The 13,378-nt window shown below is 41.2% G+C and overlaps 2 protein-coding genes across 2 annotated transcripts in view; both read right to left on the reverse strand.

The window, feature by feature from the left end:
- The window catches only part of LOC103520656 (GATA zinc finger domain-containing protein 10-like), a gene marked incomplete at its 3' end in the record, with an annotated part of 29,209 nt that extends 21,369 nt beyond the window's left edge, over nucleotides 1–7,840 (reverse strand). The window contains exons 1-2 of the mRNA XM_026831690.1: nucleotides 7,737–7,840; nucleotides 3,570–3,693 (exon numbers count right to left, since the gene is read on the reverse strand). Coding sequence (XP_026687491.1) covers nucleotides 3,570–3,684 — 115 coding nt within the window. The remainder of the gene's footprint in view (nucleotides 1–3,569; nucleotides 3,694–7,736) is intronic.
- Nucleotides 7,841–7,844: 4 nt separating this feature from the next.
- On the reverse strand, nucleotides 7,845–12,904 carry LOC113465307 (ataxin-2 homolog). Its single transcript, XM_026831689.1, has 4 exons — nucleotides 12,830–12,904; nucleotides 8,953–9,137; nucleotides 8,290–8,473; nucleotides 7,845–7,850 (listed from the first exon to the last, which is right to left on the reverse strand). Exons 1-4 carry the CDS (start codon nucleotides 12,899–12,901, stop codon nucleotides 7,845–7,847), a joined length of 447 nt encoding a protein of 148 aa, XP_026687490.1. The 5' UTR covers nucleotides 12,902–12,904.
- Nucleotides 12,905–13,378: the final 474 nt, after the last annotated feature.

Here is a 13,378-nt window from a genome sequence, read left to right on the forward strand (position 1 = left end):
GGGTGGTACCTTCTCCCTCCATTTTTTTTTTTTTTTTTTTTTTCTCAAGTAAATCATAGCTGTTTCAATATTTTAGCTATCTGTCCTTTATGTTCCTTGAATGCCCCTATGAACTCCTCACACCTAAACTTCTGTCCTGCCTTGGAAGCCAGCAATGACATTGTAGGGAAATATTGGGATGCGAGAGGAAAAATGGCCTAATGGTCAAAGATCCCGACATTTGCAACATACATACATATTTTAGCTTCTTTAGACTCAAGGTGGTCATACCCATCCCGTAGTACGTCCCCCGTCAGTTCTTACCATGTTGTGTTTAGGTTCACTCGTCTGCACTTCGCTGTTGACCGGAGACTTGGAAGATACCGTGGGAACATTGCTAGGGGCACTATTACTATTAGGACTATGTTGCTGAGGTGGGGATACTTGTTGTTGTTGTTGTTGTTGTTGTTGTTGCTGTTGCGGAGGACCAGATGATACTCCAGGATCAGCCAGCTTGAAATCGGAGCCGAACTTCTTGAGATCCTGAATTTGTTCGTCCCGTCCTGAAAACAGATTTTTATATGTATATATACAGGGTGGTTCGTGATTTGCGAACCACGCTTATATCTCAGAAACGGCTGGGAATTAAGGAATGAAATAAACGGCATCATGTAGATGAAATTTTGATGATTAAAATGGCTTTTTTTAAATTTGCAATTTTTTTTGCAAAACGGCCCATTTTTTGCCAAATATAGGTCACTCTTATGGGAACCCCCATTTTTTAATTAATTTTTGGAATCAGCATAAAATTTTAATTGAAAAAATGTATTCACTCGAAAAAATTTGCTCTACAAAAATTCTGTACAATGTGAGAAAGAAAAACAATTTCTTAATTCTTTCTTTAATTTTTGTATTATTCACTTAACAATTTCAACAACAACAAACAAATTTATAAAAGCTGTTCAAAATGAGATCCATCTGTTTGTACACAGTAAGGCATTCTTCGCTCTAACTCAGGACCAACTGCGTTATTTATCATATCTGGGGTCACTGACGCACACAAAATCGCGATTTGTGCAAATTTTTGTAGAGCAAATTTTTTCGAGTGAATACATTTTTTCAATTAAAATTTTAAGCTGATTCCAAAAATTAAATAAAAAATGGGGGTTCCCATAAAAGTGACCTATAATTGGCAAAAAATGGGCCGTTTTGCAAAACAAATTGCAAATTTAAAAAAAGCCATTTTAATAATCAAAATAACGCATACAGGTTGTTCATTTTTACTTGTATTAACACATACAGCTTGTTCATTTTCACTTGTACCAACACAACCAGCTTGTTCATTTTCACTTGTATCAACACATGTAGGTTGTTCATTTTCATCTGTGTCAACACATGTAGGTTGTTCATTTTCACTTGTATCAACACATATATGTTGTTCATTTTCACTTGTATGAACACCTACATGTTGTTCATTTTCATTTGTATCAACACATACATGTTGTTCATTTTCTTTTGTGTCAACACATAGAAGTTGTTCATTTTCACTTTTAGAAACACAAACAGTTTGTTCATTTTGCATTTTATCAACATTATCAACACGTGTATAGCGTTCATTTTCACCTGTATCAAAACACATCGGTTGCATGCATTCATACAACAGGTGTTCGTTTTCGATACAAGAAGGGTGTTCATACATTTGGTACTCGGGCTGTTCATAGGCATAGTAAGTACAATCATGACTGTATCGGGGTACTGTCGGGTTTTCACAGTAAGTATAGTAGTGTTCATATGTTGGGTGTTCATATTGAGAAGAGGGTTCATAATAGCAGTTCATAGTATAGGGCGGGTGTTCATACACCTCAGAATCGTAAATCTACACGGGAAGGTATGAATGGAAAGGTTTCACATTACAAAATGAATAAGCCTAGTTAGCTTGGCAAGTAGCGCGTATGCCTGCCTTATAAGCAGTTCCCTGTAAAAATAAAAATAAAAAAGCCGAGGCCAGCCACTCACTATCAGGTAGACCTGACAGGTACACCTGATTAAGTCCGTCGGTCAGGTCTATCTGATAGCCGATAAGCACACAGACTATCAGGAAAACCTGACAGGCTGACCTGATCAGGTGTACCTGATAGTGAATGGCTGGTCTTAGACGTCATACCAGAAACAATTGATTGTACTGTAGTCCAGGACTTTGATTGATGTGACAAGATTTTTTTTAACTTATTTTCTAAAACCCATTTTTTTTTCTTTAAAAAAAAAAACAAACAAACAAAAAAACACTACTTACCGGCGTAAAAGGTTTGAACTCCTTGGCGTTCGGATTCAACTTGGAGGTTTTCAGCGTCACGCTCACTTTGTCCGCCATGGCGTTCCCAGCACCACTCTGACTGTTCTGTTCCCTGTCGCCCTGGGGGGGAGTCTCTCCCTCGCTAGGCGTATGAAGGGTAGGGGTAGAGCCTTGGGAGGGGTCTGTACTCTGGGCTGGAGGGGTGGAGGTCACCGGCTGAGGGGGAGGAGGGGAGGTAGAGCGCTCAACCTAGAAACAAAATAGAGATGATTTTATAGGTTGACAACAAATGCGTGATTGGTTGAAAAAAATCCGCCCCGGGCGAGAATCGAACCCGTGGCCTAGCGCTTACAAGGCAGACTTCAACCAAGTTAACTAGGCTGGCAGGCCAAATCCGCCCCGGGCGAGAATCGAACCCGTGGCCTAGCGCTTACAAGGCAGACTTCAACCAAGTTAACTAGGCTGGCAGGCCAAAGTTCGTGTCCAAAATGATGTTAAAATTTCATGATGTGTTTAAGGGTACCTACATACATACATTTTTTTTTGGTTCAAGTAAATCATAGCCGTTTCAATATTTTAGCTTCTTTAGACTCTGGGTGGTCTGTATCGCAGCAACCCATCCCGTAGTACGTCCCCCGTCAGTTCTTACCATGTTGTGTTTAGGTTCACTCGTCTGCACTTCGCTGTTGACCGGAGACTCTTTCTCCTGAGAGAGGGAACTGTAACTGCCAAGGTCTTATCGTTCCGAAATCGAAGAGGAAGACAGGATAGGAGAAAGCCAGCCGTTCCGAGAACGAATCTTATCTGTTGAGGATAAAGTTCGGCCCGGGCGGGACTCGAACCTGCGACCTAGTGCTTACAAGGCAGACACGTTACCCTACCTCTCCAAGCTAACAAGCTAAATAGGCTGGCCAAATAAATGTGTGTGTATTTCTGTGGTTGGGTATTTTGGTATTGGAATAAGTAGGGCCATCGGCTATAATAAACGCCCTATGTCACTGCGATCTGGTTAGATTTTTTGTAACCTTCCCTTTAGTTATCTAGAAGAGCCCTAGACTTCTTACGAAGGCCAAGGTTCTTTCAGGACTAACTTCTTTGACTTCTTTAGGTTTTATGATCATCCTTGATTGAGAAGTAAAGCAGTCGTTTGTGAGAGGCAGCACCACATTCGTACATGATGTGTTCTGCCCTTTCTGGTGCTCCTTTGCAGAGACGGCAGTCTGTGGTTGAGTGGAAGAACTCCTTTTGGAGAATCCTGCCACACTAAATAAAGACATTTTGAAAGAAAAAATCATACCTCGTTGTAAATGTTCAGGAAGGCCGGGCTGTTGATACCTCGAAGGAGGCGCCGCCTGCGTGGCAGTAGACTCGGAATACGTCGACCTGGGGCCCCCTCGGCCCCCGTTACGCATGGGCCCGCCCTGGCCCGGGGGAATGCGATGCTTTGAAACCCATACTTACTGTGACTTTGTCTCCTATGTGCAGAGTGATTGCTTGCATGAATCTTGCATTGCAATAAACACCTTCCGGATTAATGGCCAACCGATCGGGACCACCCCGAGACCTTACAGGCCTGCAAGAAAAAGGAACAACTTTTGCATCACCTACTTTCTAATATTGATTGAAATGAACTAGGGCAAGGAAGGTTTAACACAAGAGGATAAACATTTGTAAAGATATCAAGAAAATAAGTATGTAAGAAGGTAATAGCATGAATGGTAGGTAACAGCTAAGAGGTAGGTGCTTAACTTACACTGATTGATTATTCTGGGATAGAAATCCAGGAATAAAATACTTTGTCAACCACATAACATGGGGTCAAATTGAATGAAATTAACTAGGGCAAGGAAGGTTTAACACAAGAGAATGAACATTTGTAAAGATATCAAGAAAATAAGTATGTAAGAAGGTAATTGCATGAATGGTAACAGCTAAGAGGTAGGTAGGTGCTTAACTTACACTGATTGATTATTCTGGGATAGAAATCCAGGAATAAAATACTTTGTCAACCACATAACATGGGGTCAAGTCTGAAAAATCTTCTATTGTTCAAACAATACAGAATAGGTGGTATTAAATAAGTAGATCTTTGTAAAATTAATACAACTGATTACAAATAGAAAAAAGAAAATAGCAACTTATTTTCTGATAACACCCTTTTGAATAGAAAAGATCAACTCCTACATTCACCTAGATGCAGACAAAACTATTTCAGACAGCAGACATCCCATATTGATTTCCTGAAAGGATGCAAGACTTCAACCCAATATAAAAAGAAATTAGGTCAGGCAAGAGAGCTGTTCTAGTTGTGTGCTTGATATCTCCCGAGAGGAGAGAGGTGAGGGACCAAGGTTTAATAATAGATAATAGCTAAAGGGGGAGTTGGGAGAGGGGGAATTGTTGTAAATATTGTGCTGATTTTTTTGCCCATGTTCCATTTTGCACAAAGAGGTGTGAAGGGAATATGAATGAAGGGGTGGGGCCCCGTTGAGACGCTCCCGGGGGGGCCCCGAGTTGGGCTGCTGTTGAGGGGGAGGACCACCGGAATAGCCTGGAAAGGTGAGAGAATGGTATTGGCAAAAGTAGGGCCCCTGGCTATCTACCTATATGTAGATTTGTCTTACTCCTTATGCATTCACGATTCCAAAAATTACATTAGAAAAATTTCTGTCTGTATGTCTGTCTGTTACGCCGATAGACCTGTTTTCGTCCTCTTCTCAAGAGCAAACGGATTGACCGATTTTAATGAAATTTTCTGTGGTTGCTTAGAAGACTACTGAGTGTGACATAGGCTATTTGGAATTGTCACATTCCGTCTGATTCAAAAATGGCGGGGCTTCAAAGTCATGCCTCTTTCGCCGCACAAAGGGCAGGTCAACCACTAGTTAGTAATATTAATAAAAGAATCCTGAAAGCTCACCTAGGTTAGGAGGCGGGAACGGGGGCGTATGGTGCTGATGTTGGTGATAGTTCTGCTGTTGACCGCCAGGGGGCGCCCCACCCCCACCATCAGTGATATCATATTGTATTCTTAGGTCCGGAATCACGTCACCACAAGGGACTGACAAGAAACACCGACCCTCTTTAAGTAGGAAAAGGCTATGAAGAAGAATTTTATTAAACTGTTATCCCACTGGTAATGCGCTTGCTAGCCATGCAGAAGGTCCCGGGTTCGAATCCCACCATCGGCAAAATTTGAACTCGTTGAAAAACGCAAATATTTCAACGGGTAATGTTTGGTGTTCTCGTATTAACCTAGCACCTAAATGGGAAATATGGTGTCTATTCTCGCCCATCTGATAAGAGGCATACTTAGGAACGAGCATGCTACACAGACCACATGCGTCCAATGTAGCAGTTGCTTCATTGCTACGAAATAAAAACGACGGTGAAATACTTATCTTTTTTTTTTTGTGACCTAAAAATCCCATACCTGCTGTTGTTGTTGCTGCTGTTGTTGATGGTGGTGCTGATGTGAATGATGATGGTGATGGTGGTGATGAGACCCCGGGGTGGGCAGAGCAGGATACTGCTGAGTATTCTGAAGCTGTTGGATGTGCTCGTGAGGCGAGGAAGAGGGCGGAGGACCTGCAGGCAAAAGAAACAATAGATTGTTAATTTATTTATAAGATGAAAAAATTATACTGACAAACAAGAAGCAAGTTCTGATAAAAAAGGAAAGTTGGAACAAAAGAAAGTTAATTCGAAAATGGTAAAATAAAGCGATTGTCAGATTGATTTGTCGCCCCGGGCGGGAATCGAACCTGCGATCTAGCGCTTACAAGGCAGACGCGTTACTCTCCAAGCTAGGCTGACTAAGAGCAATATTTTCAATCGTCCTCCTCCAATCCTTTCTTTCTACCCCCCCCCTCTCTCTCTCTCTCTATCTTTCTCACTCTCTCTATCTTCTCTCTCCCACCTCCCTCTCTTCTTTAGATTGGAGGAGGAGTATTGAAATGTCGACATAGTATCTTGTTACAAACAAAGTAGGCATCTTGTTACATTAACAAAAACAACATACATACATAACTAGTATCGTTCCATCTCATCTGATGGGTCGATTTACAAGGCCTCTCCACCATCTTCTGTCAATGTATTGTTCTTCTTGCTCTATATCTTCCCATTGGAAACCCCTACTTGCAATGTCATCTCTTTGTCTCTATATCTTTTTCTTGGTCTTCCTCGTGCTCTTCTCTCTTCTAGTTGTAAGTCAAACATTTTCCTTGGTATTCTCTCAGCGTCCATTCTTCTCATGTGTCCGTACGATTTTAGTCTACTTGTTCTCATTATTTCTTGTAAGTTTTCTACTTGTATTGTGTTTCTTATATCTGTGTTCCTGATTCTGTCTCTTCTGGTCTTTCCTAACATGCTTCGGAGGAATCTCATCTCTGCTGCTTGGATCTTACGAACATCTTTTATTCTGAGTGTCCAGGAATCAATGCCGTAGGTAAGTATTGGGACGTAATATGTTTTATATATAACTTTTTTGCACTCAAGCGGTACTTTTTTGTTCCAGATGAAACTTTTTATGGCATTATAGAGGTTACCAGCGGTTTTTATTCTGTTTGTTATTTCATGGTCTATTTTTGCGTCTTTGGAGATTATGCTACCCAAGTACACAAAAACAAAGCAATATTTAGCTGTCGAATATGATGAACTAATAAAACATTCACCTGTAGGCGGGGGTTGTTGCTGGAGGGGTGGTGCTGCTGCCGGGGACTTTCTATTCTGCTGCTGAGGCTGCTGATCACTGGGTGATATCTGCTGCACAGACTGCTGATGCTGATTCTGCTGATGTTGATTCTGCTGATGGGACTGCTGATGTTGGGGTGGTGGTTGTTGGGTCTGATGTTGGGGTGGGTGTTGGGCCAGATGGGGAGGATGGTGTTGAGGGGGTGCACCCGGGAATGGGGTGGGGGGGACAATCATCATCGTGGGGTGAGGGGGTGGCGCATGATGACCTGGGGGGGAGCAAGACAGCTCTGATTAATTATCTTCCCGACTTAAGGCCTGTGCCCATTTGTCGTGAGTTTCATCCGATTTTTTTTTTTTTTTTCTGTATGTCCTGTCTTCTTCTTCTTCGCCTTTTCCCGTGAACAGACGGGGTCGGAGTTTTTCGTCAGCCTCTCAATCAGCCCTACCTAGGATGATTGCTTTGGACTGACATTCGGTTTTGGCCACAAATTTTACGAGTGGATGCCCTTCGCACTCAACCTTTGCTATTTCTTTAGCAAGGGAAAATTCAGGCTGGTATACTCCTTATTTAAAGTCCCCTAGCCAGACTAAGCTGGTCTACTCCCTGTTTAACGTCCATAAAAAGAAGAAAAAAAAAAATCATACCTCGTTGTAAATGTTCAGGAAGGCCGGGCTGTTGGTACCTCGAAGGAGGTGCCGCCTGCGTGGCAGTAGACTCGGAATACGTCGACCTGGGGCCCCCTCGGCCCCCGTTGCGCATGGGCCCGCCCTGGCCCGGGGGAATGCGATGCTGAGGGGGCAGGGACTTCTCGTGCGGGGGGCCCTGAGGCGGGGCCCCGTTGAGACGCTCGCGGGGGGCCCCCGCGTTTGGCTGCTGTTATGCCTTGAAGCAACGCGAAAGTATAAAATGTAGATCAAAAGTCTCCTCGGGACCAACCTCGAGAAATGTACGGCTCGGCCGTTATTCAATTTTGAAAAAGCTCGAAAATGTTCACTATTTTCAGGATTTTAGTTTTCGGCCCAAACTTTGCAGAGAGGTTCGAGTTGTAATAAAAAAAAACCCATTATTTCCAAGTCCAAGGAGCAGGATATAAAGACTGATAAGCAACCTCCGTGGCCGAGTGGGTATCACACAAGGCTGTGCTTGGAGTTCGGGGTGCACTCAGCCTCGTGAGGACAATTGAGTAGCTACTTGATTGGAGTAGCGACCAGTGGCGACATTACCAGTGTAAAAAGATTATTGAAATATGGAAATTGAATACATTACAAAGGAGGCACTTAGTAACGTTGCGATATCCACAAAAGTTGTGAAAAAGCTCTGCTTTACCACAAAGAATTTGATCAATCTCACCTGCAGGTGCGTGGTTTCGCTTGGCGGGAGGAACATATTTTCCATTCTCGGCCGGTGCCGAGGATGCAGAAGCAGGAGGTCCATTATCTCCAGAAGGTCTGACTACGGCAGCAAACCTCTCCTCTTCATCTCCATTCTCTAACTCCAGACGGGCCCTGTACATTTAAAACACAAAATATTAAGTAACAAGTTTAAAGAATATACATTACTTTCCATCCTACAGGATAGGATAAGGAAAGCAAAAAGAGGTTTGATAGAAGGATTTCCTCCCCCCACGATGTATTTTTTTTTTTTTTTTTTACTTCATCTCCGTTCTCTAACTCCAGACGGGCCCTGTAAATTTAAAATACAAAATATTAACACGTTTAAAGGATATACATTACTTTCCTTCCTACAGGATAGGATAAGGAAAGCAAAAAGACGTTTGATAGAAGGATTTCCTCCCCCCACAAACAATGTTTTTTTTCTTTTTTTTTAAGCACTTAAACGTTCTTATATCATCCAATTTCCCCCCCCCCCTTGAATGTCCTGTAGGCAATGTCACTACACACGACACGATTTTTTACAAGTGGGAACGGCCCTTTATTTTCCATTTCTCTCTTACCTATACGCAGGGTTATTTTCTATTCCTTACCTATAGGCAGGATTATTTTCTATTTCGTTGGCAATGGCGGCGGCTCTAGCTTCCGCCTCTTTGAACTCGGCTGTGTCTCGCTTCTGAATTTGTACCGTGTAGCCGGACAAGGACTGGTCGAACGTTGACTGCACACCATACACCATCTCGTTTTTCTTGAACATGTCATTCACATCCCAGCCATTCTGAAATAAAGAAGAAGAATGAATGAATATTTATCTGTCTTTAATACAGGGCAGTATGTTGACAATTTTCATCTTATATAGTATATACTAACTTAATACTACCTTAAATTACATAAATTACAAATCGGGCAAAATTGTATAATAATCACAAAAAAAAAAAAAAAAAAAAAAAAAAAAAAAAACAATGTAACTGCCGTGACATAGGGTCCTACTTTTACCCATAGAACTCTACAACAGAAGATGTAGGGTATAAATGAAAGGTAAGACTGACAAATCAACTCATAAAAGATAACAAACAATTGTAAGTAATGTAAGTATAAAAATCTCAAATCAACCAACACACAAACAATCACACCATTTACAACTTTCAATAAAAAATATGGTACTTAATGGGTCTCCATGTTCAATATTTCTTTATTTCAGTCGTAATGATTCAATTTTAAAACATATGCCCATGGAAACTTCAATGCAACCATTAACCATTTTCACTTGTATGTATTTCATTTGTACCTACAGGTTTCACAGGATTCAATTTCAGTTGCATCAACGGTGTGTTATCTTCTTTTCTTCGCCTTTTCCCGTGTTCAGACGGGGTCGGCGTTTTTCGTCAGCCTCTGAATCAGCCCTAACTAGGGTGATTGCTTTCGGATGACCTTTGGTTTTGGCTACAAATTTTCAGAGTGGATGCCCACTATCGCCCACTCAACCTTTACTATTTCTTTAACAAGGGAACTTCAGACTGGTATACTCCCTGTTTAAAGTCCCCCAGCCAGACTAAGCTGGTCTACTCCCTGTTTAAAGTCCCCCAGCCAGACGCCTTGAAGTAACGCGAAAGTATAAAATGTAGATCGAAAGTCTCCTCGGGACAAACCTTGAGAAATGTACGGTTCGGCCGCTATTCAATTTTGAAAAAGCTCGAAAATGTTCACTATTTTCAGGATTTTAGTTTTCGGCCCAAACTTTGCAGAGAGGTTCGAGTTGTAAAAAAGTCCCCCAGCCAGACTAAGCTGGTCTACTCCCTGTTTAAAGTCCCCCAGCCAGACTAAGCTGGTCTACTCCCTGTTAAAAGTCCCCCAGCCAGATTAAGCTGGTATACTCCCTGTTTAAAGTCCTCCAGCCAGACTAAGCTGGTCTACTCCCTGTTTGAAGTCCCTCAGCCAGACTAAGCTGGTCTACTCCCTGTTAAAAGTCCCTCAGCCAGACTAAGCTGGTCTACTCCCTGTTAAAAGTCCCCCAGCCAGATTAAGCTCCCTGTTTAAAGTCCTCCAGCCAGACTAAGCTGGTCTACTCCCTGTTTGAAGTCCCTCAGCCAGACTAAGCTGGTCTACTCCCTGTTTAAAGTCCCCCAGCCAGACTAAGCTGGTATACTCCCTGTTTGAAGTCCCTCAGCCAGACTAAGCTGGTCTACTCCCTGTTTGAAGTCCCCCAGCCAGACTAAGCTGGTCTACTCCCTGTTTAACGTCCCCCAGCCAGACAGCCATTTTATTGGTAGTAATGTAATTTAAAGCCCATTATTTCCAAGTCCAAGGAGCAGGATATAAAGACTGATAAGCAACCTCCGTGGCCGAGTGGGTATCACACAAGTCTATGCTTGGAGTTCGGGGTGCACTCAGCCTCGTGAGGATAATTGAGTAGCTACTTGATTGGAGTAGCGATCAGTGGCGACATTACCAGTGTAAAAAGATTATTGAAATATGGAAATTGAATACATTACAAAGGAGGCACTTAGTAACGTTGCGATATCAATCAAAAAATAATGAATCTGATTATGTTTGGAAACGAAATAGAGAATTTTTAAGGCTAAAATATCATAGGTAAATCAAATTGGAAAATTTCCCAAAGCTACGAAAAATGCACAAAATCACCAGTGTGTTTAATCAAACTCTTTCTCTTTCCGGAGAATTCACAGGCGTTTTTCTCCTTGAAATTTTCACGGAGGTTAAATGTTTGTGGATTGTGAATCACGCTACCTCGGATTTTATGAAGCACACTTTCATTTTATGAAACACCCTTTTTTTAATCCAGCCGCGTAGCCTGTAGCACATTGAATGCACGAGCTCCCCGTACACTGAAGTTAAGCAACGTTACGCGTGGTTGCTTTTTAATCCAGCCGCGTAGCCTGTAGCACATTGAATGCACGAGCTCCCCGTACACTGAAGTTAAGCAACGTTACGCGTGGTTGCTATCTGGATGGGTGACCATCTAGGCGATCACGTGCTGCTCGCTTTTCCCAGCCCCTCTCAGGCTGGGTGAAATGTGAGGAGGCTGGTAGCTTTTCTCCAAATAGAGGGTAAAAACCCCCTTCAGTAAAAACCTTAGCAGCTTAACAATAACGTTAAACAAACAAGTTAGGGAGTCTCAAAGACAAAAAATTAATATCAAAATTTCGTTTCCAATAATATGTATAATATCGGTAGCTTTTCTCCAAATAGAGGGTAAAAACCCCCTTCAGTAAAAATCTTAGCAGCTTTTAACAATAACGTTAAACAAACAAGTTAGGGAGTCTCAAAGACAAAAAATTAATATCAAAATTTCGTTTCCAATAATAATGAGATTGATCAATCGTTACAAGACTACCTAAAAGCCTAAAACTCTCAAGTGAAAAAAAAGGCACATTGCTTTGCATTGGGTTTAACATTAAAAAAAAAAATCAATAAATACTAATAGACTTAACCGAAACAAGTTCAGAGAAGCTGTGAAATCCACAAACAAACTAAAATCAATAACTTCCACCACAGCAAGACCCAACAGCAAGTGGTGCAAAATGAACATCTTGATGGAGGACTCACTAAAATAAATACGGTAATATGTAATAAGATTGGAGTCTTGAAAGTATGCCGTGGTGGCAACAACTTTGAGAAGCAATGGTCTAGGGGAAAAAAATCATTCAATAAAAGATCTAATATATAAAATGAATGTTTGTGTGTGTGTTTGTTCGAACTTTATGCCTGTCCAAACCACTCATTCGATTGCTCTGAAACTTTGTCAACTTATTGCTTGCACTTGCACTCCCATGAAGGTTATAGGCTATTTTCCGGTTCGTTTTTGTTAAGCTACGCCGAGCAAGACCACTAAATGGATGAGTGACATTAAGAGAAAGCAAAAACCATAGAGTTAAGAATTCCGTGGTCCTTTGAGGCCGAAACGAACCAAAAAAAAAAAAAATAGACTTAACAAGAAAACAGTAACAATAATAATAACAATAAGAAATAGTCCCTTGTTTCTTTACTTCAGATCTCTCTCCCTCCCTTTCTTTCTCTCGATCTCTTATCAGTCTCTAACCAAGCTTAACCCTGTAGCCTGTTCCACGAACGACTTTCACACCTCATATTTTACTCAAAAAACAGAAAAAAAAAAATCGGGACATGGAGTAGTAGGTAATAACAGTGCTTATTTGTACTGCTCGCACAGGACTGAAAAGTCCTTTTACTCCAGCAGTAGGCTACTACTATTAATGTGGTCAAATTCTCAAATTATATTGAGGATAAAATTCCATACCTCGGCGGCCATGCCCAAGCGACAGATTTCGGCTAGTGAAAAATATTATCTCTTGCTCTTTTCTCCCTTTTTCTCTCTCTCTCTCCCCTCCCCTCTCTCTCTCCCCTCCCTCTCTCTCTCCCATCAACTTCAACAAAGTACTATGAAATTTTTTTTTCAGCAAAATTATAATTTAATTTTCAGCTGTTACTTACAGTGGCAGTTCCCACATTATGATTGCACATCTGATCGAGCTCGAAATCATCATCACCACCTGGTCCCAGCATATCTTCAAGTTACAGATATTTTTTTTATAGATATACTTCGTAGTGGTCAACTGTTTCTGCTAGGCTAGATATTTATATCAAACTATTCATCACATCAATCTTTGTTTAGTAAAAATTACTTTCCTATAGGTAAGGAAAGGAAAAATAAGGCACAGTACAGTAAGGCACACATTTTACTAAAGGTCCGTTTTCAGTTGAGAAAAAAATAATATGAAAGGCAATTTGGAATGTACAGTATTCTTCTTCTTCCATGAGACTGGAACATTAAAGTTCCAAAAACAACGTAAAACACGCACCACTATTTCTCCATGTACACAATAAAGAATATAACATAATATATATGTATACATAATTATTATAACAAAGGAGATTCATATTAAAATAATGAGATTGATCGATTGTTACAAGACTACCTAAAAGCCTAAAACTCTCAAGTGAAAAAAAAGGCACATTGCTTTGCATTAGGTTTAACATTAA

This window comes from Diaphorina citri, unplaced genomic scaffold (assembly GCF_000475195.1).
Source record: "Diaphorina citri unplaced genomic scaffold, Diaci psyllid genome assembly version 1.1 scaffold3896, whole genome shotgun sequence".
Lineage (NCBI taxonomy): Eukaryota > Metazoa > Arthropoda > Insecta > Hemiptera > Psyllidae > Diaphorina > Diaphorina citri.

Excerpts from the sequence above, each read along its gene's own strand:
- LOC113465307 (XM_026831689.1), bottom strand. The coding sequence starts at position 12,901 with ATGCTGGGACCAGGTGGTGATGATGATTTCGAGCTCGATCAGATGTGC. Across the intron at positions 9,138-12,829 it reads ATAATGTGGGAACTGCCACT|AATGGCTGGGATGTGAATGA; the intron begins GTAAGTAACAGC and ends TCTTTATTTCAG. Across the intron at positions 8,474-8,952 it reads GAAAATAATCCTGCCTATAG|GGCCCGTCTGGAGTTAGAGA; the intron begins GTAAGGAATAGA and ends TTAAATGTACAG.